This window comes from Schistocerca piceifrons, chromosome 8 (genome assembly GCF_021461385.2).
Source record: "Schistocerca piceifrons isolate TAMUIC-IGC-003096 chromosome 8, iqSchPice1.1, whole genome shotgun sequence".
Taxonomy (NCBI): domain Eukaryota; kingdom Metazoa; phylum Arthropoda; class Insecta; order Orthoptera; family Acrididae; genus Schistocerca; species Schistocerca piceifrons.
In genome coordinates, this window is record NC_060145.1 from 286,547,233 (window position 1) to 286,574,520 (window position 27,288).

The window sequence follows — 27,288 nt, forward strand, 5'->3', positions numbered from 1 at the left end:
ATTGCTGCCGCTGAAACCTTCATGTGCGATCATAACATAGATGGTCTGACAATATCTGAGTTGCAGGGCAACATTTATTGAGTTAGGAGCATATATACAACTGATTTAAGAAAAATACAAGCAAGTGTAATTCTAGCTGTGGCAACGCTCTTGTCTACAAGACTAAAATCCCGTCGTTCGAGTTGGCCAACTCCTTGTTAAGGGATATTTTTGACGGGAGGGAAGGCTATACAAATTCAAAAAACTGAGTTCTTTATTCAGTATGCATCTATTTAAAACGTCTCTGCAGTGCTCCCCATGACATATGTTAGAATTTTGAAAGATTGCCACTGTACAGATCTGTCTTCAAGAGAGTAGTTTGCAAACCATTCTCTTCCTAATGCGGCATGCTTCGAATAATTATTGTTGCTAATGTTAATAATTATTACTGTTAGTGTTAATAATTACTGGTGTTAATGAAACGGCGTCACCACAAACTAAAACGGTATCTTATAGCATGCCGAGTGTTCTCGATTGTAATGCACGCAATGTGATACGCAATTTCAGTTCTGGCGACAGTGCATCATGCAGTACAGTACCTTTCTTCCTTATCGCATAATTAACTCTATTTAGAAGAAACGTGAACAGTTCTGATGACATTGTACAGCCGGGTTCCCACGGGGCGTGACACGCTAGTGTGAGACATGCTGTCGTGGAACACTACCCGTGTGAACGAAGAGACGTGAGTTTGACTGTGACGTCACGGCTCACGCTTCATATCAAACGTGTTTGATTTTCAGTCGTGAGTTCGCCTCGTCTTGGCTGTGTCGGATTACAACATCTAGTGCTACGGACAACAAGATGGCGACTAGTGCGATTAAAGGTCGTGTGATCAAGTTGCAAGACAGTGTAACTTTAGAATTTCTGGAACTTTACGCTACTGAGCAGGTCTTGTATGACGTAAGCAGGGAAGAATACAAGAGACCGAGATGCAAGAATGGCTGCTGCCAAAAGAATTAGTGATGCGCTCCAAATTCCAGGACTCGGACCGAAAGAAGTAATTGCGAAATTTAAAAATTTGAGGAGTTCGTATTGTCAGGAACTGAAGAAAATAATCGAAAGCGAACGATCTGGAGCTGGCACTGACGAGATTTATAAACCAAAAATCTTCTGGTTTGACAAGATGAAGTCTTTCATTCGCCCATTCGTTCAGCAACGACCCACACTATCAAATCAAGTTACATGAAGTTTAATTTTTGCTTTTACTGCTTGTCTCATATTAGTATCTGATTTTGAAATCAGAGGTGAAACGCGTTCCAAAAGGTAGTCAAACTGCGCCTGAGACATTCGTAATAAGTTTTTGAAATCTACAGGGTAATGGTTTCTTAGTTCCATGTCAACCAAATTATGTGCCCTCGATGTTCTTTGAAGTATCCAGTTCGTGACCCACCATCGTCTTTTCTACCGTTTTTCTTGAGGTTCCACCAACCGATTCGCCGGCCGGAGTGGCCGAGCGGCTCTAGGCGCTACAGTCTGGAACTGCGCGACCGCTACGGTCGCAGGTTCGAATCCTGCCTCGGGCATGGATGTGTGTGATGGCCTTAGGTTAGTTAGGTTTAAGTAGTTCTAAGTTCTAGGGGACTGATGACCTCAGAAGTTAAGACCCATAGTGCTCAGAGCCATTTGAACCATTCCACCAACCGATTCTGTGTCAAAACTGTAGCAAAAACCGAACTCACCACAGCACAACTCTCGATAAGGAGCTCGTTCATGGCCGGCTGCGCGCGATCAACTGAATCACGCCATCGTTGACACTCCACTCCGTGTGAACTGTCCACGCCCGACGACCGATGGTTTCTCTCCTGTCATGGCACGAAATCAAGCACGAAAGCGTGGCACACATTCGTGCTCACGCCCCGTGGGAACCCAGCTTAAGATAATTAATAGAACTTCTTGGATCTTCCGTTATAAATTATTTCAGCAAGGATGCTGAGCAACCGAGCTGACGTCTTTTCTTCATCCAGTCACGAATCGAAACATTTATTTATTTATTATTTTTCTTATGCAGCGATTCCACGCAACAAGCTTTAACTCCATCACAACTCGTGCGACGCGCTGCTGCCAAAACTTTCATTTCAGACACGACTCAGGACCCACAAAACAACGAAATTGAAGTGTGAAAACACTTGCGTGCAACTCATTCCACGCAACGCGTGGCGCTACCCAGTGTCGTCGTGTAAACTAGGCTTGGCGTAGCGTGGCTGCAAGTCATCGGCTTACGCGCCGTCTGCGCGGCTTGCGACGGAAAGGGTAGCGGCTGAGCGTCGGCCCTCGGCTGCGCGGCGCCGTGTCGGCTGCCGACAGGTGCTGGAGGCGTGCACGCACGCAGCGGCGGGCTACGCAGCGGCCAGGTGCGTGGCCACGCCCCGTGAAGGCCCGGCTGGCGCGTGAGAAAGTGGAGTGGCGCGGAACCTCTGCTGTCTGCTGCACGGGCGCGCCAGGCGCAGCAGTGGCTTGCGTGCACCGCGGCCGCGCGCTCCGCGCTCCGTATCGCCGTGTGTCGTGTTCTGTGCGCGGGATGGTCGTGTCGGAGTGGCGGCTGCGAACGGGGCAGCGTGTGGGTGCCTTTGTGCTGTGCTGCTGGATTAACCACGGCCTCCACAGGGTCCGGTGCGAACACTGGCTGCAAATGTGCTGTTTGACGCCGCAGCCTGATTCCTACAAGAGCATCTGACAGGTATCAGACCAGCTTAATACTGGAGCACAAGTTTTGACGAAAGTCCTCTCATAGAAGTTTTAACAAATAAAAATAAAATAATAATAATAATAACACATTGTAATAATAATAATTCTTTGGATAAGTAATTGAGAGATTAAAGTTTGTTTCGCCTTTAAGATTGGAATTGAATTCCTTAATGTTTCATAAAATCTTACGTAGCATTGTTCATTGAGGTCACACAATAAAGTAAATGCAATTTACGCCGTGAATTTATCGAGCTTCGCACGTCCGAAGATGCACGGAACGTAGCCAGGGCTCATTATATATTTTTTCTAGACCAAGTCTGATATCTGATCTCAGCTTCAATCATGACAATGGGGTGACTAAAACTACTAAAACAGAGAAAAACATACGATTAAATAGAACATATATTCATTTTAACATGTACATTACGATATGAATGACACTTGCGTAAAACTATAGGTAAATAACTGCAGATTATTCACAAATGAGAGCGACTTACTAATTCTGCGCCTCTTTTCTGCAAATAAGTATCAATATGGCTAACTATGGAGCCACACAAAAATATTACGTCCTTCTAGGACAACGAATGACCTAAGAGTGAGTTGATGCCTACTGGCAGCGACAAGAGAGCGGTGCTAATTCCCGTGTTTTGCTTTCTCTTGTCTTAAAAAATCGATACATATAATCTAAGTTCAATAAATTAAATATCGTCTGTGTTCGAGTGCAAATGGTTCCTTAAAAAGTACGCCATAAACGTTAATAGTAATGGACATATTCTTTTCCCTGCAATTCCAATTGTATTTATGCAGTTTTGTCATATGATGACATGATGGAGACCGTGGCTGTTCTTTGAAGATAAATGCTGATGGTGTTGGGACAGCAACCAGCCACAAATTTACTTTCAGTTCCTTTGTTGAAAGGGTAGCGTTACCGGTTTCGAATCGTTGTGATTCATCTTCAGGTGGTTTACACGCTTTCCTTATGACATGTGGTGTGTTTTTTATACAGATTAATTGTCCTAAAATATAAATAATACATAATTATAAGCACGTCATACACAGATGATTGCGTTACAGATTTTCGTTGCATGTGACTTGTGAAATGTCGGTTTGGAGTGTTTGTTTTCATAACATTCGTCCAACAGATGTGATTATATTCCCACTGCATTCTTATTGTTGCACACGTAATTTTTTTTTTTTTTTTACGTGTGCAACGAATGTTATGAAAACAAACACTCCAAACCGACATTTTACGTAAGTCGCATGCAACGAAAATCTGTAACGCAACCATCTGTGTATGACGTGCTTATAATTATGTATTATTTATGTTTTAGGACAATCTGTTAAAGAAAGCCACCACATGTCATAAGGAAAGCGTGTAAACCGTCTGAAGATGAATCACAACGATTCAAAACCGGTAACGGTACCCTTTGAATAAAGGAATTGAAAGTAAATTTGTGGCTGGTTGCTGTCCCAACACCATCAACAATTGTATTTATGATGGAGCCTCGACTAATCAAATGATGAACAGTACTATGCATCTAGTAGCAGGTTGTTCATTCCATGAAGCATTTATATGTAACTAGCCTAAACCAGTTCTTTTAAGATGCTGTACATTCTTTAAAGAGTTGTCGTGTATTTTTTATCATTCTCTCTCTCTCTCTCTCTCTCTCTCTGCGGTCTGCGAAAAAGCTTTTTACGAAACCGTAACAATTCACCCACTATTATTTTATTTATTCCAGACCATAATTAGTTCGCCATATTTACAGATGCATTTCGGATGGATTTGCGTGCATGTTTCCAAATAAAATTTATCAGTTAGTCCTAATTCTCGTCCCCAAGCCACAAACGCTATTATTAATCTTTAGAGCAGATTTCTTTCGGAAAAAAATAGTGAAGCAAACTGACTGAGAAAGATGTGGCGTGTTCATGTAAGGATAAGTTACAGTGCAAGGCAACGATCGTGTTGATACTCAAGGTGTCGTGGGGAAACGACATTCTCATATATTTAGTTCGCTATATTAATAACATAATTAAATATGCGTGATAAGTAAAATGACGACGGGCTGCCTTCCCGAAACATCATTAGAACCAAACTTTCACAAGAATGGAACAGTAATTAGCAGGAGTTACTGACGTCACAGTGATAAATGCGGGTAGACAGACAGGTGCGTAGATACTCGAAACTTGTTGCAGTCCTAAATTCTTAAATCAAAAGTCAAAACAGTAACGGATTTGCGTTTCTTGAAACCTATCAGGTTCGAATCTTGCCTCGGTCATGGAGGTGTGGGATGCCCTTAGGTTTGTTAGGTATAAGTAGTTGTAAGTTCTAGGGGACTGATGACCTCAGATGTTGAGTCCCATAGCGCTCAGAGTCATTTGAACCATTTTGTGTAGGAGACGTAAATTTGTTGTCCTGCTGAGAAGTGAACTTGGGTTGTCTTCAACAGCATCCATATGGTTCAATGAGACATAAAACTTATCCCAATAAATGAACAACAAACACCGCTCTTAAGATTATTTCGCCACAGTTACGCGTACTGATGAGTATTTTCTAATGCATAATGGCGCATGTTCTGTGGGTAGCCTGATGCAGGCCTCATCTGAAGAAACGATCGACAGAGACGAACACGCTCGGTTTGGGCTGCAAGTTTTAGCTCTGCACGACAGAAAATTTGTAAGTAGTAAAGATGTGCCCTAGCTGATAATGTTTTCACATAACAATCTTTTAATTCTCACTTCCACATATAATTTATTGGACTTCTCTGCATTCGCTTTCACTTGAGAAAAGTTGTTGGTTTTCGAACTTCATACTGACAGTTTTCTGGTGTTTTTAGTATTTATGCTGTCACGAAATTCCGAAACCATTTTTCGAGACAATTCCGTTTTGACCATCTAGAAGAGCTGTCTAGTTTCGCAAATATAATGTATTTCTTCCAGATTCTGTGTATAACTCCGAAGTTGTGCCGAGAACACGAAGTTACTATTGCAGTCTGCTACTTCATTTCGGAAGAACGTATTTCTCGCTCCAAAGAATGGCACGTGAAAGCAGGGTGGCATCGTGATAAAGAAAAAGCAGTATCGACTGAGAAAAATATTTTTCTATCTCCAGTAAAGCTTGTCACAGAAAAGACAAACGAAACCAGAAGACAGGTTCGTTCCAGCTTTCTTTTCGCAGGCAATGCACAATCTGGTTACTTTTGATAACAAGGGATTTTTACGAGAATGCAGATTGTTTTAGGATGCAGAAATGTAGTACGGAGAAATAGCTAGAATCCAAGTAACTAATATACGAGACGAGTGTTACATGAAAACCGTGTGACGCAAAACGTATTCATATCAGTCATTTGGCATCCATTTCTACGTAAAGGCCTGCTGTGTGAATTACATTCTTCAGTCATAGTAGAGCGTGGTCTCATTCCTTTCTTATCTCTTCGAACCTCGCTAAGAATTTCGTTGACCCATCTACCGTTCAGGATCCTGGAGTACGTTCCCGACATTGACTCGAAGCAGCAGTGACGTTATGTGTTCCGATCTAAATGTTTCTGTCTTAGCTCACGCTGCAGCGCACGTCGGATGCCAGTCAGCGCGGCGTTTTGCGTTGAGACAAGAGTTGTGGCCGTCCCTGCAGACGGACTGTGCACCAGGGTGCGCTCTGGAAGGGTTCGCCGCTGCTGAATTCGTATGCTGTGGCCCCAGTACAATAGCTTCGTCGCTATTCAGCTGCAGAACCGCTGCCCGTACATCAGGCGCCTACCTATCAGCCGACCCTTGTATGCCAACGAGGACGACGAATTAATGTCTTCGTAAGGATGATCATCCTTTTCTGGCAGTCTCCTAGCACTTTTTGTGCTGTAATATAGAGATTCGCAGCTTGGGCAGATTCACATAAATTTTTGTGCTTTCGTGTTCATGATGAACTGGAAACACAAATAATTGATCTTCTGAAGCAGCTAAATTGCTGTCACCAAAATTGTGCCCAGGCGCGAGGCGCCATGATTTTGTCCACTCGACAGCTTCGTTAGATGCGCCCTGTAGCAGTGAAAGAGTGTCTGGCGCCACTGAATATTCAGCGTTGTCGTGCGGTATCTCGTGTTCACGAGTGTTTGCAGTCTTCCGTTCGAAGGTGCGCTAACTTGGATTTTGTAGCGAGTGTAATGCAGGAAGAAGGGCCTACCTATAATGCTACACAGGTCAGTGTACGTAAAGGACGAAAGACATTCGGAAACATTCTAAAATTGTCGTATTGAATGTACTAAAGTTTCTTAGAGATCTCGCCCGCAGTGAAGGAGGCAGGTATAATACAGTACAAATAAATTTTCCACCAATTCATAATAGACAACAAAAGCGTGTGGTACTTCTAAGTCGACTGTTGGCCGTACTAGTAAATCAGTAACAGCGGCAGAATTTCCAGATGTGAACTCGTATTTCGATTCTCCACGAAAATGATAAATCTACGGGACAGGAATATCCAGTGACTAAAAAAAAAATACAAGGTCGTCTCAGGGAAAAATTAATTATTCAGGCCCAGAAACATCCGTCTTTTGCCCTCTCCGTTGTCATGTTCCCTGATCCGGAAACTGCAGTGACGGACTAAAATTTTTAATGAAATGCAGGCACATTACAGCAGTTCCAAGTTTTGTGTACGATGCACATACTGCGTGCTGGTGACAAATAGTCTTGCAGTATATTTAGGTAAAACTCTGGTTCCACTAAACCATACGAGCAAATATAATTAGCTGTACTTCGAAGGGGATGGTGGCCTGTAAGTACCTACAGTTGCTTTTGTGTAGCGCGCATCGGCGTTCAGGTGACGGATTCACTGATGAAGGGTCTGTAATAGCTGCAAATAAGAAATTTTTGAGGTGGTAGAAAATATTCTAGATCCTAGTAAGGCCGCCGGAACAAAAATCCTCGTACGCTGCGCTCGTAAATGAATGGCATTCATAGATGATATGATACTATAATGATGTCCCGAATGTTAAAATTAATCTGATAGCTTTCTTAACATTTTTGTCGCTGGAAGTTTCTATGAGGTCCGTCAGATCGCAATTAATCAGCGAGACATCTTTCGTTGAACAGGCGAAACAGGTTCACACCTCTTTTTATTTTTTGTCTCTGAATATTTTTATGTTTTCATGATATATGTAAACTCGGAGAACGTTCCTATATTTTTTTCGGTCCAAATAAATGCTTGTTTTTTCCGCAGGTTGAAGTAAAAAATTATTTTTCTTGATAATTTCTTTTACCGAGCTTTTATTTTTTCGTGAAGAATGACAAGAATTTAGTTTTTGAAGCCATTTTGACTATTTGTAGACCGTGACTGTATCAAGAAGTATGTAAAGGTTTTTTTTAATTACCGCTACCAGTAACAAAATTTGTTAACTAATTTATTATTTACTTATTGTGCTATATGTTTCGAGGGAATACATCATCTTCCGGCTAAATAGCATCACAAAATCAATTTCACAATGAGATCATACAGATGATGCTCAGTCTTTTTATAACTGCTGTGGTTGTGTGTTACAGCCACGCCATAATAACAAAGATAACCACAGTATTTATTAAAAGACTGTATAACATCTGTATCCTCTTATTGTGAAATTGTTTTTGTAATGCCATTTAGCCTGAAGATGAGGTATTTCCTCGAAATATGTCGCACAATAAATAAATAATACATTAGTTAAACAAATTTTGTGACTGTTAGCGGTAATTAAAAAACCTTTACATAAGAATTTAGTTCTGGAAAGTGCTCTATCATATTACAGACTAAAAAGAGAGGTTAGACATTTTTCTGAAATTGTTACTAGCATTTGAAATTATCACTAACCGGCAATATCGCGTAGAACGTGAGATGACCTTGACCTGACTAATTTCATAACGGCCGTTCTTAGCATCCATGCTAAGTCCCGGTCATAACGATCAGCATCGTAACATGTTCAGCATGTTTTACAGTGCGAATAATATGTGCTGGTCATATAAGATCATCTTCCAGGTGTATTTTTGAGGAGCTAAATAATAAATTATTCTCTCTCTCTCTATCTATCTATCTACTTATCTCATTAGTTGTCACGGCAAGCTACTTCACAGTGTTTGCAGTAAAGTACATTTGAACCACCGCAATCATCATCATCATCATCCATGTACTGGAAGAACGGTTCCCGATAGACCTTTCCGTTAAGCTAGAATTTCTCCAGTGGTCGTTCTGTAAGTCATTTGAGGGAATAATTAATAAGTAGCTCTCGGAATTTTCGCTGTTAATTATTTCCTTGGTGCAAGACTCGTCTGTTACAGCGTCTGACATTGGAACTGGTTGATGATCTTTGTAACAGTCTTGCGTTGACTAAACAAGTGAGTGGCTCATCTTTGAGTCTCCTCTTCGAAGCCTACTTCATAAAGACGTAAGACTGACGAGCAATATTCAAAATGGAACTAACGAGTGTTGTGCAAGTTACATTGCTCGTGGATGAATTATATTTCCTCAGGATCTTTCCATTGAATCTATCATTTGCCTTACTGCAATTACTCGTAGTTTTATGCTGGCCATTCCACATTACACTGCCCCTCTTCTTTACGATAGGATATTTGACTGTTTTCTTTAAATTGCCTTAAATGATTAATTATGTCATTTTATGCTTCTAACATGCTTCTTTTCCTCTTGATTTTCAGTATTCTTTTACAAAAACGAAAATGAAATTCAAATAATTTGAAAGCCAACTAAAACGCTCCATTCGAGTCATGTGATGCCTGTGACGTCATTTGATAGCTTGCTGCTCCTGCTGTCATAGTGCTAATTCACAGTGATGTCATGTTTTCGAATTTACGTTTCGAAAAATGGGTTGCAAATTGTGTGTAGTACCATAATGTACAAATACATCTACAAAAACTCTTGAAAAGTTGTTTTTTATTGTTCCAGAGAATAAGGAGATGCGTAAAATGTTGCGCTGTACAGCAAATTGCCACGACGTCGACGTACCTCCTAGATATGGTCTCCCACTGTTACAACGAAGAATAGCGCCATTAAACGAAATAAAACTTATAGTGAAAAATGTGTTTCACTCAAGTACACCTCTGTTATTCGATAGCTCAGTTTTTAAAGAGTGGTAGACCGTCGAATTGTATAAGATGTCCATAGATCGCTGGTTCGAATCTAAAGCGAAGGAATATTTTAACTTATTTGTAAAACGATTTGACAGCCCTCTGACACGAAAGCAAATCACAATTACAAAACTTCACTTTACCTATCAGAAACAGAATACTATTGTGTTGTCCTTGCTGTTTACATGCAGTTACATTTGCAATCGCTGTTCACACATTTCAGTTTCTAAAAAATATTTTCTACTTAATGCTACCACAAACTTTTCACCTTATTAGAAACTATGTTTTTAGCTTCGTACTGTCCATCTGGAATCCTTATTGTTTAAATTTTTGCTCTTTCGTAGCCTTACATAAAGATGAAGTAATTCTGCTTCAGGTGTTAACGTTAATTTACGCTTATAAACACAGTTCTTACGTGTCACATGCATGTCGTGCGCGCTTAATATCTCTCTGTTAAATATAAACAATATCTCAAAGTTAATCCTTGAGTACAGTTAATAAAGTTAATACAGTATGCCTAATACTTTCAATCAAGAAGTATATAAATAGCGGGTTTTAATTTGGTCTTACACCCTAACAACATTTAAGTATTTGAAAATAACTAATACAGTAATATAGTAATAAAGTACTAAACTAATACTAATATTTCGAAACTGAAAATTTAACGTTATGTATGTATTTTAATTTATTTACGTATTTATGTATTTAATTTACTTATGCATTTATTTTACCTGGCAAGATTTTAATTCTCTATTTTAAAAAGATTTTTGATATTGCTGGTTGTATATCCAAAACTAACTTTTTTAGTTCTTTGAAATTACCTCTCTTATTCGCGGCAGCATCATAGCACTGTCCTCTCAAGTTATCCATTGACAAATGAAGACGAACAAAAACGCCTTTTAAAATACTAAACAGAGTTAGTGATTCAGTGTTTGTGGTCTCGTATAAGCCAATAAAGTCTTCTTTGACAATTAAGGAATCAACGACAGTTCGAATACAAAATGACACTTGTTCGTGAATCGAAGAATCACTTGTTTTGTCAACCAAAATAGAAAAATGTTCAGTCTTCTTGACTGAAGCCAGTACCTTCCTCAACACAGACTTTCCTAGTAGATCAAACACCCCGAACGCCCTAACCAATCTTTAAACTCAGGTATGTCATTCTTTGGGAGTTCCAACAATTGAAAAAAAAATGAGTTTACATCTTCGTGCCCTCTAGTTGCTAGTCCTTGTCGGCATAGAAATTACACTGTAGTAAAAATTGTCTCGAGCTAAACGACCTTTCTTCAGATCACTATCTAACTGTTCAATTGGGAGGCCACACTTCGGCTAGTGACAGAATTTAGTTTCAGAACACATTCTTTATGCGTAAACGTATTTTCATGAAGACGGAATTTTTTTAAAGCTTTTTTCCAGTTATAAAACCCTACAGAAGTAAATGCATTTATTTATTTATTTATTTTTTTTCAAGAAAGTTGTAATAGATTTTTAGCATCTGCTCCTTTGCAGGTTTTGCTAAAAAACTTTTTCGGTAGATGCTTCATATTCTAGCCATGTATATTTGATCAACCAAGACTTCTGAAATAATCTTCCCTTACTAGATTGTCCAGGTTTCGGATGATAACGGTTCTCGTCAGAAGACGACGAAGCAATTGACGACACAATAATTTATGGAGGTTGACTTGCAGTATCAACAACTTGCAAGCGCGCCTTTTTGGTAATAAATTTATCCATTGTAAACTAAAGTAAACGAGTAAAATAGTCATATACAATAGTCCACTCGACATTAAAGTCGGAACACTGAACATGTCTGCAGCGTGCACTGAACGAAACTACCCACACTGAATGACTACGGCAGCAGGGTTGGCTTTATATTGGCACGGCATCGTGATGTCTCGAAGCGTCAAGGCGACGTAAGGCGGAGGGTTCCAGGCGATTGTGCTCGTCCTTTTGATGTCGCCGCGGCCGCAGAGCTGGCCCGCCGGCGCCAGACATTACACGAAGGTTCGCGCACCGGCACAAATTCTAAGTGTGCTCGCAGCACCGTAACACTGTCATGATTCACACCACTCGTTTTCACTTAACCTGCTTACTACCGTAATAATAATTTGTTTTAACTCATTACTGAATTGTTTTAAAAGGCAACTATCGTCAAACAAGGAAAATAAAAAATTCCAACATAATTTTGTGATTTTATAAAGCATAATATAACTAATAATTTTCTTAAATTATTGGATGACTCCGTCCCCTCACCCCCCCCCCCCCCAAAAAAAGAATTTTTAAGGGGTCTCGGGCCCCCTAAGGCCTCATGGAGTCGGCGCCTGTGACTGGGTGGTATGGTGATACTTTACTACTAGCAATGCTTTCCAAAGAACGTGAATTGTTTTTTCGCAAAGTTGATGCATTTGTCCTTTGTTGCCCATTTCTGAGACTAAGAATAATGTGAAATATGTAATACATCTCACAATCGAAACAACTGCTTCAGTCATTCTTGCTGACACTATTTTCGTAGTTCGTGGAAAACTTTTAAAAATATGTGACACTTCCATGATTCGAACATGCGATTTGCTTATCTGCGGTCCTCTGTGCCATCCATACGTCACCAAACGCCTGCTGGGTGTAGTTTCTCTGCACAGTGTCTTCTTCAAAGGACGATAGCACTAAGTTTTGCCAGGAATAATTTTATTGTGCTGTGGGTCGTACGTAGGTCATGACTGATAGCCGATAATCTAGTTATAATATACGGACACGTATGAAAACTTTTTCTACAATTCCTTAATTTCCAGTCGACAGTCTAGTTATAATATACGGACAAGCATGCATAAATTTCTACAATTCCGTAGCTGTCAGCGCGTTTAATGATACTCGAAGTTGCAGGGGACAAGGAAAAGAATGTCCACCGTTGCGCATATCGCCGCTCCAAATCGGGGAGCATAAACGCTTCAACTTTCATAAGGCTTCCACTGTCAGCGTACACAAAATTCCTTTCTGTTATTGTTCAGAACCTGTAACTGCCTTTTCCATCACAAAATAGCTATACTGTTTGCAGAAAAAGTGCGTAAAAACATTGTAAATTCGGCTAATGCTCCTGTGTAGCTTCGTCTTTTTCCTAGACTGTGACGCCACTAGAGTATCGGCCAATAACATATCTTGATATTGAATGATTTTTAAGCTTTAAGCACATAAAAATAACAAGTACTTTGTGAGGATATTGACCGTAAATTCTATTTAAATGTTATGTTCAAATGTGTGTGAAATCTTATGAGACTTAACTGCTAAGGTCATCAGTCCCTAAGCTTACACACTCCTTAACCTAAATTATCCTAAGGACACACACACACACACACACACACACACACACACACACACACACACACACACACACACACACGCCCGAGGGAGGACTCGAACATCCGCCGGGACCAGCCGCACAGTCCATGACTGCAGCGCCTGAGACCGCTCGGCTAATCCCGCGCGGCTATTGAAATGTTATAATCAGTCAGAATAACAACAATTGGAACCATATTTTTAGCTCACGAAAATACCCTATTGCCATTGTTTCAAGTGATTGATCTTTAGACGATATAAATTATTACATTTTTGTTTCTTTTTCTGCACTACCAGTTCTTGTAGGTAGTATAGATTCTCTACGGGTATATGTGCAATTTTATGATTTTGTGTCAAAATCAGCATCGTACCTGTCCAACAATCCATTTATATATATAAATAACAGCCCGCCGGAGTGGCCGTGTGGTTCTCGGCGCTACACTCTGGAGCCGAGGGACCGCTGCGGTCGCAGGTTCGAATCCTGCCTCGGGCATGGATGTGTGTGATGTACTTAGGTTAGTTAGGTTTGATTAGTTCTAAGTTCTAGGCGACTGATGACCTCGGAAGTTAAGTCGCATAGTGCTCAGAGCCATTATATAAATAACAGTAATGGTCCTGTATCATGCCCATGAGGTACTGCTGAAACCAAGCGATTTCTTCCTTCGGGGAAACTTGGCAATTTGTGGAACCACGTTTTTTTGTGTCTCTGACTTGTAAATTTATGGCTTGTGTGTATGTTCACATCACAGTGCTCTAGAATATGATCTCTGACCACAAACTTTGCGTATTTTTAATTATTATGTAATTCGTTGCTTGGGACTGTTGTGGTCGTCCTTTTTATTTTTGTTTTGCAAGGGGAACGCGCTGTATTTTAATCAAATTATATACTTTCAAACATTAAAGGTTTTTTAAATGACATTTCCACGTTAATAACACGGCAGTTATAGAGTACATTAAATTATTTTCGGGTTGCTGCCCCAGGCAAACGCTCGCGGGCATATTTAGCGCAGTTATTGACGGCGTAAAATTGTATTTCGTGACTGGCTCAGCCCTTTTTGCCATCCAGCTTGTGCGTATACATTCATGAGCACTTGTCGTGGCTGCACTGTTCATTCTTCTCGTAAAAACGGCATAAAGTGACAGACGACTTACACATACACGGCTAGCGGCCGGCTAACTGGCACGTTTTCGAATGCAGTCGATGTGTGCCAGTACGCCTAATTGATGTGTTAACGCAGGACCAATCTTATTTGCGTGTTGCATGCGGATTCCCTCTTAGATGCACTGCAAATAATTATACATCCGGATTCCCTGGTACCAATTCTGTTTGTCTCACTTCATATCACTTCTTAGAACTACCACCGAAAATATTAGAATGGTGTGACATGCAACAGATGTGCACTGGTTTCGTGATCGAATACTAACGGTCGAAATTTATGTTCAAGGGTGCATAACGTTCCCATGGACGCCGTGTAATCGTACTATTCTCCTTGCCGCCAATGGTATACATGAATGAGGATCGTTTTGGTTCTTTCCAGTAGAAATTATGGCTCAGAGACGCGTCCTTTCCGATGCCGTTTTGCCATTTGGTATGTACTGTCGTGGTTTGTGGCTAGTCTCAATTAGATTACGCTAGTGGTCGCATTTGCACGCCGCCTGCCACCACGAAACGACCCACTCCTCTCCCTCTCCCCCCTCCCCCCCCCCCTCTCTCTCTCTCTCTCTCTCTCTCTCTCTCTCTGCACGCACGCACGCGTTCACTGAGAAGCGTTGGTGAGTAGCTCGTTAAATATTGGCGATCCCAGTGGGCTATTCCAGTGCAATGTTTCGATAGTGGCCTGAAGCCAGGATTAACATTCATGTATGCTACCGGAAAACAAACGTTTACAACCCGTACGTTAACAACCAGAAATGCTCACGAGTAAACTCTGTTCTGCTGGTGCTTTGTGTTCGACACTACCGAACGTTCTGTCGCCTGTGGTAGATTACACAAAGTTGTGTGTTCTTCCTCACCAATATGTAAACAGTTGGGAAAGTGAGCGAAAATTCAGTACATGTGTGACGCTTCGTTTGCTGTCGTCTAGATCAAAAGGCCGTACCGAAGTTGTGTACCGCAGCATGGATGCAGTCTTCTAAAGTAGAACGTGTAGGCTGTGTTGCCTTGTAAGACTACACGGGGAGAAGGAATCCATAGGTCATGATCACAGTTCGGAGTAGTCCAAAGAACAAGTATTCGAAACATGTTGAATCAGAAGCTCCAAAATGCGTTATGGCTAGTCCGCGTAAGAACATTAATTTCTTTGGAGGTGCCCTGGTATCTTGTTTGAATCAGTCCGCGATATTGTGACACTATCACGACGCTGTAGAGTATGTTCACGGTTGTGAGTTTTCTGCAAATCAGCTTTCCGCCCCCTACGAGATTGTCTGCCACAAGTGACCTCAGCTAAACTTTCCTCATTATACTTCACAACCACGGCCCTAGAAGATCGTACCAAACTAACGTAACCTTCTCTCTTTCCATGTTGTTCTATAGCGGCGTGTTGCCTCCTTGATCAGAAGCGCCAGAATGTTGGTTTGCTGAGCGCGCGCGCACACACACACACACACACACACACACACACACACACACACACCTTCGTGTTCTTACATTTGAACTGCTCCGAAATGCACTGCATGATATAGCTCCGTTAGTTCGTCTTATGAGGTGCACTGTACCTGGATATAAACGGGGTGAAGTTAGGCGTGCGTATCCAGTATCCCCCCACCCTACACACACACACACACACACACACACACACACACACACGTCATATTTAAATAGCAACCCTGGTGCGTTCTGCCGTAGCAGGGAGGGACAGATGAAAACCACTTGCGCGCCGAACGCTGTGCCCTCTCTGGGTGGGTCCCCCTGCAGTTTTCACTTAGCCCGAGCCGGCTATCATCCGTGTCGGTAATTGAATATAAGGTGGCGTGGCGTCTTAGAAAGGTGCCCGCCGGTTTTGGTGATAGGTGATGGGGTCGCGCTGTGTCCTGCTGGGAACAATCGTGTGGAGGACGTGTACACTCTGTGCGCGTTCCCTCATTGGCTCCCGGAATCAACACATCATTGTCAGCGGATGAAATCGACGGATGGAAGGTAAATTGTGGAGAACCCAAAAGGAATTTGGTGGTTCCTTATATGCGAGCGAACGTTTTCGGCAAGGCTCCGCCCTGATTTCCATTAAACATAAATAATTTTTAGTGGAAGTTACTGTCACAGCACAGTTTACTTTAATTACACCCTTCGGTGGATTAAATCTCCACTATTAGGTGGATTTATACCAACTCTTAAGGGACGTGTGTGCTCCATCTACAACTTCCAGCTCACTTGTGACACTATATTTCATTGGGCAAACGCTCTTTTTAAGTCGTATTTACATCATATAAAACATCAGATAAACATTACATACACTGAGTTCTGTGTGTATAAAGTGTATGTGATGTAAATATTACAAGAAGGAACCCGTGACCGCTGAAAGGGCACTGCCACAGGTTATCCAAAGTCATAAATACAGTATAACATGCCTTATTAATTAACGCAAGTCCCCGCCTGATGACAGAGAAACGTGTCCTGGAACTAAGACTGTTATAAGTGGTTCGTTGGTTTGGTGGAGGGGACAAAACAGCGAGGTCATCGGTCCCATCGGGTTAGGGAAGGATGGGGAAGAAAGTCGGCCGTGCCCTTTCAAAGGAACCATCTCGGCATTTACCTGAAGCGATTTAGAGAAATCACGGGAAACCTAAATCAGGATGGTCGTACGCGGTTTGAACCGTCGTTCTCCCAAATCGAGTCCAGTGTGCTAACCACTGTGCCACCTCGCTCGGTATTGTAACTGGGAACATTAAGTTGTAGTTTAGAAGATTGCCGCGCAAGAACACCGTAGGAAAGTGAAATGGCACCTGCAGAAAGTCGATGATTGGTGCAGGGAATGGCCGTTGACACTGAACATAAATGAATAAGTGAAGAGATCCACTGGAGTTAAGATTCCGCTCTGGAAACAGTGACGGCAGTGATCGGAAGTAGGGTGACCACATAGAACGAATTGTAGGTAAAACAGGTGGCAGCCTGAGATTCATTGGGAGATTCCTAAGCGAATATAATTCATTCACGAAAGAAGCAGCTTACAGGACACTTGTTCGACCGATTCTTCAATGTTGTTCATCGGTATGTACCATGGCTTAATTGCAGATACAGAAAAAAATTCGACATATCGTCACTGGATCGATCAGTCATCGTGGGGGCGTTACGGCGATGCTAAGCGTATTCTAGAAACGCTACAAGAAAGGCGTTGTGCGTCAGGGCGAGCTTTACTGCTGTGAATCAGGAAAGAGTCGGAGTAGCATATTACTTCGCCGTACATACGTCTCGGGAAGTGAAGACAGCGGAAAAAAATCACACAAATCACAGCTCATACGGAGAATTACCAACAGTCGTTCTTCCCACCTACCATTCGCGCGTGGAAATGAGTAGGCGGGAAAAGAAAATGATATCAGAAATCCTATTTGCCACACAGCGTAAGATGGCTTTCGGAATACAGTTGTAAATGCCGACTAGATTGCATGCGGGCCTAGAAGGCTGCATCGCGCCCTTCTCATTCGTGAATAAAGACTGCCGCATAGCTGTTCGCGGACATGGTGGTATTGCATACACATTTATTATCGTTAAAAAAAATCTGCTGCCGCGTTAGCAGCTGAAGAGGTCGTTGCAAAACATAGATATTTTTACGTTGCGTGCTTTTTATTACTATGTTCAACATTACGCTATGCTTTTTATTACTATGTTCAACATAACGCTATGCGTTTTTAAGCCTCAGTTCGTCTTTAGTTGACCACTCAAGACTACATTACACTATTAAGGTTAATATAAATTTCGAAGCGCTGAAGTGACATTCTGTAGCCTACTGTTAACTTGTAATTTAGTTTATTTCAATTATTTTAGTCAGTGACCCAGATAATACCATACCTAACTAAGGAAACGGGACAAAATTAAAGGTAAATTGTATACAAGCCATATAAACATTTCAGCTCGTTGTACAACTATTATTATTACTTACTATTCTGACCACCTTGGACCGCCCTAACCAGTCTTTAGCTGGGCGTCCTCTTCGATAAGTGCATGTTTCGTTCCTTCCGTTTCACCTAATATCTTTTCATTCGTTCTGATCTTTTCCGTATTTCCACACCTGTAGATACCTTTTCCACTGTGTGTCGTTCGTCTATTTTTAGTTTAAGTGTTGTTTTCCTGTTTTCAGTTTCCTGAGATTTTCTGTTTTGTTTTGCAGAACTTGTAGGCTTATAACTACTCCTTCCACAGCCTCTCTAGTTTCCTTGATTCAACCAACTAGTTGTTTGATTCCAGAGTTTCCCTGTAATTGGTGTTTCCTCATGATGTGGCCAAAGAAAGAAATCCTTTCCTTTACTTTTGTTGTGCTTGTTGTGTTTATAATGTAGACGGGTTTGATGGAGCTCCCCACGATACTCTATCCTGTGCAACTTCATCTCTGAATAACGTTACGCTGTATCAACTCATGTAACCTTCAGTATTCTTATGTAGCACCACATTTCAAAGGCTTCTATTCTCTTGTTGTCTGAACTGCTTATCCTCCATGTTTCATTACCGTACAAGGTTACATTCCAGACAAATCCCTTCAGAAAAGACTTCCTAATACTTAAATTTATGTTGTGTGTTAGCAAATTTCTCTTCTTCAGAAACGCATTTCTTGCCATTGCCATTCTACGCTATTCGCTATTTCGACCATAGTAATTTATTTTACTGTCCAAATGCGTTTAGTGTCTCATTCGACTACATTCCATTACCCTGTTTTGCTTATGTTAATGTTCATCGTATGTCCTCGTTCCAAGACACTGTCCATTCCGTTCAATTACTCTTCCAGGTCCACTGCTGCCTCTGACGGAACTGCAGTGTCACCGGAAAAGTTAAAAGTTTTTATTTCTTGTACCAGAACTTTAATTTGATCTCCAAATTTCTCCTTTCTTTCTTTCACAGGTTGCACAGCATCCATATTAAATAGCATTGGGGATAGGCTACACCCCTGTCTCACTTTCTTCTCAATTAGTGCTTCCTTTTCATGTCCGACTCGCGTAATTACTGCCCGGTTTCTGTTAAACTTCTAAATAACCTTTCGCTCCATATATTTTACCCCTGTTACCTTCAGAAATTTGAAGAGCGTATTCTAGCCAACACTGTCTAAAGCTTTCTCAAAATCTGAAAATGCCATAAAAGTAATTTTGCGTATCTTTAAACTATGTTATAAGTTAAGTCGTCGGGTGCCTCGTCTGCTCCAAAACCTCTCCGAAACTGAAACTGAACTTCTCCTAGGTCGGCTTTTACCTGTATTTCCAATCTTCTGTAGAGAGTTCGTGTTAGTATTTTGCAACCATGACATACGAAACTCATATTCACACCTGTCGGCACTTGCTTTCGCTGGAATCGGAATTGTTCCATTCTTGTTGAAGCTGAGAGTTCTTCGCCTGTCTCATACATGTTTCACACCAGATGGAATAGTTTTGTTAGTCTGGCCCTCCCAAGGATATCAGCACTTCCGCCCTCCCAAGGATATCAGCACTTCCGGGGGTATGCCATCTACTCTAGGATCTTTTTTCGGATTAGGTCTTTCAATGCTGTGCCAAATCCGTCTCATAGTATCATGTGTCCCATATCATCTTCTTCTACTTCCCTTTCTATAACATTCCCTTTTCAATTTCATTTCCCTTGTATAGTCTCCTCCATATATTCCTTCCATCTTTCCCTTCTTTGCTTGGTACTATTTTTCTGTCTGGGCTCTCGATATTCATATAACTGTTTCTCTTTTCTCCAAAGGCTTTCTGATTGTCCTATAGGCGTTATCTACCTTTCCGCAGATGATGTATACTTCTGTATCGTTACATTTTTTCTCTGGCCATTGCTGCTTCCCCATTTTGCACTTCCTGTCAATCTCATTTTTAGACGTTTGTATTCCCTTTTGCCTGCTTCATTTTCTGCATTTTTATTTTTCTTCTTTTATCTGTTAAATTCAGTATCTCCTGTGAAATCGAAGGGTTTTTCCTAGACATAGTCTTTTTACCTACATGGTCCCCTGTTGCCTTCACCATTTCATCTCTCAAAACTACCCATTCATCTTCTACTGTATTCCTTCCTCCTGTTCCAGTCAGTCGTTGCCGAATACTTGAAACTCAATAGTTTCTGGTTTTTCCAAATTATCCACGTCCCATGACCTTTTTGCAGATTCTTTAGTTTTAATCCACAGTTCATAACCAATAAATTGTAATCCGAGCCCACATCTGCCCCTGAAAATGTCTTAAACAGTTTAAAATCTGGTTCCAAAATGTCTATCTTAAAATTATACAATCAATCTGAAACCGTCCAGTCTCGCCACGTCTCTTCATACGTATGGTATCTGTAATAGGCTCCAGTTACCTTTAGAAAACTTCATTTGGCATTATTCTCAGTTGCCCTTATTTCTGCATAAGTTACCATAGTATTCTTTTTCACTATCCGAACGTACTGCAGTTTAAGTGAGAGTTTATTAGACGCATTTGGCCTTAGTAGTAAAGCATGAGCATCAGAGGCCCGCGTTTATTCCTCTTTTACACGTCTTTGGAAGACAGCTGGCTTTCCCTGTTGTTGCTGGCGAAGATAGTAGTCTGAAAAATGCTCGATTTGAGTCTCACTATTCGCACGGCTTGATTTCGTTCTCACCGTTCGCTTTCTTCAACATTCAGACACTCGTGCACGAGACGGCAGAAGGTATACCGTGCGGCGTGATGCCTTTTGACAGGTTTCAGCTTTCACGTTTCTGCGCGTGTCGTCAGCAAAAACAATGGTAATGTAGACACGCTGGTGATCGGCACGCTGTCTCTTCGTGCGGAGCAGTGCGTAAGTTATGGTCTACGTGACTGTGTTGTAAAATTTCGTGGTTGCCCCTTTGATATCTTCTTTGATATCTTCTTCATAGTCGAGCCCACATCCATTGCACGCTTAGCCATATGCTTGCGAAGCGTTCTATGGCTGCAAGTTGGGAAAGCACACGGTCTTGTTCGTAGTTACCTGCGTTGCATCAGATATAAAGCAGTGCGTGCTTTGCAGCAGTTTTCTTAACGTACTGTGGTACTTGGTGACCTAATTCGGATTTCTTCAAGTCCTAGAGCAGTCAGAATCATAATTCCGCAACACAATTCATGCGGTATACCCTGCACTAATGTCAGGTAAGTAACGACGATTTCGAATAGTAATTAATTTTAAGATATGTGAAAATGTTCATTTTTATAAGCCACCACTCCTTTATCTCTCACTGTCTTTCTCCCTGCATCTCTTAGAATGAAAAAAAAAACGATATGATTTGTTGCAAAAGAGATTCGAAAGCAGACCAGAATGTGCAAAACAGATTCGAAAGCAGGCCAGAATGTTTGGCGTATCAGTTCTGTTTACGCTGCATGGTTTAGGAAATCCGCGGACGACTTCCAGTCAACAGTCAACGAAAACAAAATTGTCTTATTTATCAGTGCTTTAGGTAATTTAGGTGGAGAATCGTGAAAGAGTCTGGCGTCAGCACATATAACAAATTTCGAAAGTGTGTTTGCCATCAAGATAACTTCGGCATGTACCTTAACCGTGCAAGCTGAATGTGTTATTCAAATCTCTTCTGCTATTATTAGCAGGTCTTCGTTGCGCCAGATCCCAGACAGATTGGTTGGAAGAATCGACAGGAGATGATGTGCACTGACGGTAGTGGCTGATTACAAAACTCTTGTTCGATCGGTACCTGAAGATTAGTCGTCTGTGGGGGGGATCGTTACCAAAGAGGATTAATACAGGAAATAGAAACAATCTTAAAAAGAAAAAAAAAGACAGCGCGTTCGTTTCAAGTTAACTTAGCGAGCGCGAAAGCGTAACGGCGTGGTTTACTGATCATATTTCAAGAGCTTACGTCGCGACAAAGAGTCGATCAGTGTGTTCCTTTCTCGTCATACGTACATCTCGAGAAAAGACCGTGAAGATAAAGCTGGAAGAGATTCGAGCTCACACCGATAATAGTTCTTCCCGCGAACCTTTCGCTTCTGGAATACTACCTTCCATCGCGCACCATAAGCTGGCTGTGGTGTGTAGATGTCGAAAGAGACTTTGAAATTAAAACTATTTGAAGAAGCGGTCGAATCAGTAAGAAACGATGAATCTAGAAAGAGAATAAAAAAAGCTGAGACATATATATATATATATATATATATATATATATATATATATATATATATATATAAATAAAAGTATGATAACTCTCAAGCAGCGATACTTACTTTACTAAAGAGATGAACTCCCTGTAGTATCCATAGTTACGCTGCAGTCGTTGGAGATCATATTGATGGGTCCTGCGTTTTCGAGAGTGAAATGGTTATTAGTTGTTTCCACATCGTCTGTTCATTTGCCTTATGGATGAACTCCAAATGAAAGAAAGATAGAAGCCAAAATAGAAGAGTGGCAAGTGAAAACTGTGGAGGAAACCAAGGCTACATTTGATGTAAATAGCAGTCACGCAAGTCTAAATAGTTTGAAATAAGGTAGGGCAAGAACTGAGGATCTGGTAAGAAACTAGTGCAGAAACGGACGCTGGTAGATAGAAACTCTCCTTGTGTAAAATGCGTGTGTCTGACAGTTGTTTGAATGAGAAAGGACAGAAAAAATATTTAAATAAATCAGTTCACAGACAGAAGGAATTTTGATCGCCAGAATTGAAGAGAAATAAACTTGAGTGAAGCGACTTAGTAGTATGGATCACGACATAAGTCTTACATTTGCAAGGTATTTGGTTTATAAGTATTTGTTTCGAGCCGTTGAATGAAACGACAAAGTTGCGATGGAACTAGTACTATTGACAACGCACGCCCAAGTAACTGATTTAGGCAGGTTTCTGGCTGATGTTACTGCCGTCGTTCTTCAGAAGACTGCGGTGGCTCGCGCTAGCCTCCGGCTGCGGCGTGTAATTCGATTGTGATGGATGGCTGTTCACGACCGCCCGTGTTTGCTTCCGGGGATTGCGTGTCAGCGGCGAGAGATGCGCCTGGAGCGGATGGCGGATTGAGCGCGAAACGTTAGATGCCTTCCGGCCCATGCCTGCCTGCCAGAAATCCGGGTACTCAGGTCTCTGAGTCGGGGATTCCTCTCTCTGCTGCGTCTGCCAATAACTAGTACAGGCATTTTATGAATCTTGTCATTGTTTTGCTGTTGTCTTCGGTCAGTGTTTTTTATACGAATTTTTAAGTGCACTTATTAAGGGCAGTATTCGTAGAAATGCTTCTTGTGTTGATCACTAGCACATAAAGTTGTATGAACGTATAGTACATCGAAAAAAGCGTCGTGTAAGAGTTACACGGACCTGAGAGACTGGCACGTGGTTTCGAGTGGGGTGGACTAAAAGTTTTAATAGATTACTGTTTAATTCTTCCCTTCGTTGTCGCCTACTAGTGACACACACAAGGATAATAGAACGCAGTGCCTAGTCGGATTCACGATGGAATCTGTCGCCTTAATTTCCGGAATTAATTGTCACTACGTAGCCGCACAGTTTTAATCTGCCAGGAACTTAGCCATAGTATTTCGATGACTACGTGAGGTGCTGCGAGAAATATCTTCGACTTGGCTTGTTCACTGCACGTTACTCTTACTATACGTTCCAGACAGCGACCATGCGTGATATTTTTCTGGTAACGCCCCGGTCGACAATTGAGCAGAAAAAATAGAATTAACAGTTTGGTTGGACACCAGGATTTTGTATTACATGACATATTGGTGTTCATGAAAGGTGGTTTGTACACAATATAGCGTTTGAACGATTTGAACGGCACCCTTTATTTTTTTTTCCTTAGGGGGGAACAGAGCATGTGGATTAAGTTGCCCCGTAATGAGACATCAACCATCATACGTTTGTTACGTATGGAAAGCATTTATTGTATATTGACGTAACATTTGGTTCAGTTAAAGACAGCCATGTCGAAGAAATCTTTCTGTGATACTATGCTATTGGCTCAATTTTTCAGGACTATTACATTAGCGTATAAAACTTGGTAACTTGCCAATTTTTTAGCTAGGCACGAAGCGTGACGGATTGTAGCTCGACAGCTACGTGTTTTGCCATTAAATGTTCGCAAGTTTATATTCCTTTGCCAGACGAGTCCAAATTCCTCTTGCTAACCTGGGCTGCCCGAACTTCAGATTTTGTGAAAAGTAGATAAGAGGCTCATTGGCAAACAGCATTTCTGTTGCAAGCTAAAATACAAATTACTGTAACCAGCCACATTTATTATACTGAACTTTCCACTACATGTTCCGGGGTATTATAATTCCACCAGGTGGGTTTATGTTAGTTAATAACACATGTGCCGGCCAGTGTGGCCGAGCGGTTCTAGGCGCAACAGTTTAGAACCGCGCGACCTCTACGGTCGCAGGTTCGAATCCTGCCTCGGGCATGGATGTGTGTGATGTCCTTAGGTTATTTAGATTGAAATAGTTCTAAGTTCTAGGGGACTGATGACCTCAGCAGTTAAGTCCCATAGTGCTCAGAGCCAATAACGCATGTGTGTGTTGTATGTACGACTTCTGGATAACTTGTGACTCTGTGTTTCAATGGCCACAGGCTCTTTTTGCAGCCGTATTTTTTCACATACTAGACATAATTAAACATGATATAATAAATGTTATTGGTTGCAGCAATTTGTATTTTCTTTGTATGTAACGGTCATGGTCAAAGCTAAGAAAGCAAGAAAGCGAAGTAAAGTAGTAATGATTATGCTACTTCACAGTTTTCCCGTATCGCCAATTGTTGATATCAAAACAAAAAAACAAAAACAAGGAGCCTATGTCAAGCCATACTTTCATTTTCGTCTTCGTGAACGCGATTCGTGGTCTACATAAGCGTAATGTGCTAAATTTGGAGAGTGTTACGCCCAGTTTCCATTCGATGTGATTATTTGTTACCAGCCGAGCGCTCCTGCTGCGAGTCGCTAAATGAGGCGCTTGTGTTTCCAGATGAACGGCGGCGTCGTGTCGGAGGCTGCGGCCAAGAAGCAGCAGGAGCGAGAGACGCTGCGCAGCGTGATCCAGCAGTGGAACGCCAACCGGCTGGACCTTTTCGAGCTGTCCGAGCCCAACGAGGTGAGTACACACTGGCGCTGGCGCCTCTACCCATTTCCCAGGCAACAGCTGAATGGATAACCTCAGCGTATTCAGTGTGTCAGTCTTACACGGTATAAGTCCATTCAGCTTTTGCAGAACTGTCAACGCGAGACAAAATAAATTTCTGAGGCCGGCATCTCTTATAGACACAATGTACCACAATTTATAGCGAAACCTGACACGGGTAAAAGTATATGATAGTAGAACCAAAAACGTTACATAATCTTTTGTCCACAAACGAACTTTTCACGATATAATCACGAATGTGTGATCACGAGCTACCACAGGCGTCAGTACAAATTTGTGTCCTAGCATAAATCAATTTCAAACGTAAATTTTCCATCAAGCCGACATACAATTTTTGTTCAAATTTCACCCTCTACACTACGTACTCGATACGATTCTCTTCATGTGAGAGTCCACAGTATCGATGGTATTTACGAAGAATAAAGTAATTTTAAATAACGACAGTAGGCTATCAATGCAAGGCTATAGAAGCATAGTGCTTTACGAATGTACGTCTTCAGGTTTTTGTGAATCATGTCTTTTGAGTTCTTTGGGTAATATTTCCTGATAAATATTTCTGTATATCTAACTGAGATGTGAAATGACAATTCTCATAGTTTTAGCTTTAAAAATTATTTAATGTAACGAAATATTTTCTTAAGATTTTCATCCATCATTTTATTTCCTTAGGAACTGAATTTCCAAAAACACATATATTCTTATTTAGAACCGAGAAATCGAATATCTGTTTTCATAGATGGAGCTTTAAGAACGCTTTAATAGCACTTTAATAATGATCTACTTTCAAAAAAACTTCCACTCACTATTTTACCCTCTTAGCGGTTGAATTTTCAAAAATGCTGAAACACATATTTCTTTATTTCCGACCGAAAAACCAAATACTAATTTTCGGATGTCTAACTTCAAATTTGTTTTATTAGTGGCATATTTTTTAAAAAACCTTTTTAGCCCCTATTTCTCTCTGGAATATCGAAGAATCCCTCCGTAAACGAGCCTACAGTGTTAGATGAACATCCTCTCCAAATGTCAGGTTTCTCTACCTTACGGCTCGGGATGGGCGTTGAAGAGTCAAGCCGTCTGTTAAAGAGAAATTTGGTTACATGGCATGTTACAAAATGTGGTCCTGTATGCAGCGTGTGATGTGTAAGACTATGTAGTCAGAATGCTGAAGTGTGTGTGGTGGAAAAAATGTCTTTCCCTGCGAGTACTAAATAGGTTTTAAACATGACACAATCACGGAAGGAACTGTATTTGAAAACGACCACAGACCGAAATTGGCCAGTAATATAATGTATACCTCTTGATGCAATAAAGGCCACCTTCTTTAATAGAATTTGACAGGCTACTGTGGTTATTTAAAATTGTTTTATCATTCAGAAAGTACTTGATACACCACTATAATAATAGAGCGGAAGCCTGCGTTTTAGGGGTCGACAATTAACCTGCTGGCTTCGAATATTTCGTAAACTGAACTAAGAAATTCATTACTGCTTTGTAAAGGATTGCAAGACGGTTCGAAAAAGTGCAGTGGCAAGTGATGGCCTAAGAAAAGAATCAGACCTCAAATTCAAGAAGTATCCACTAGGTATTGAACGATTTGTATGATTGAAAGAGTTTTCCAGCAGCTTGCAGTGATTAATAATATTATTATTTTCAGCGCTAAGGCAGCACACATGCTGACAGCCGCAGACATTGTAGCTCTGGCTGATGGTTGTGGCATTCTGCGGCCCTTAGAAATGTCTACTTCTGGACTATGGGTGGAAGGAACGAAGGAAGAAAAGAAAAGAAGGAATAGATATTAGAGTTAAACGTACCGTCGACGACGAGGTCATTAGGGACGAAATACAAGCACGGATTGGTTAAGGATTGGGGAGTCGGCCGCGCCCTTTCAA

The 27,288-nt window shown here is 41.2% G+C and overlaps 1 protein-coding gene across 2 annotated transcripts in view; it reads left to right on the top strand.

Moving 5' to 3' along the window:
* Nucleotides 1–27,288, top strand: part of LOC124711899 (afadin) — a 1,103,288-nt gene that overhangs the window by 498,533 nt on the left and 577,467 nt on the right. For both annotated transcript variants that reach the window (XM_047242145.1, XM_047242146.1), the window contains exon 2: nt 25,223–25,348. In XM_047242145.1, coding sequence (XP_047098101.1) covers nt 25,223–25,348 — 126 coding nt within the window. The remainder of the gene's footprint in view (nt 1–25,222; nt 25,349–27,288) is intronic.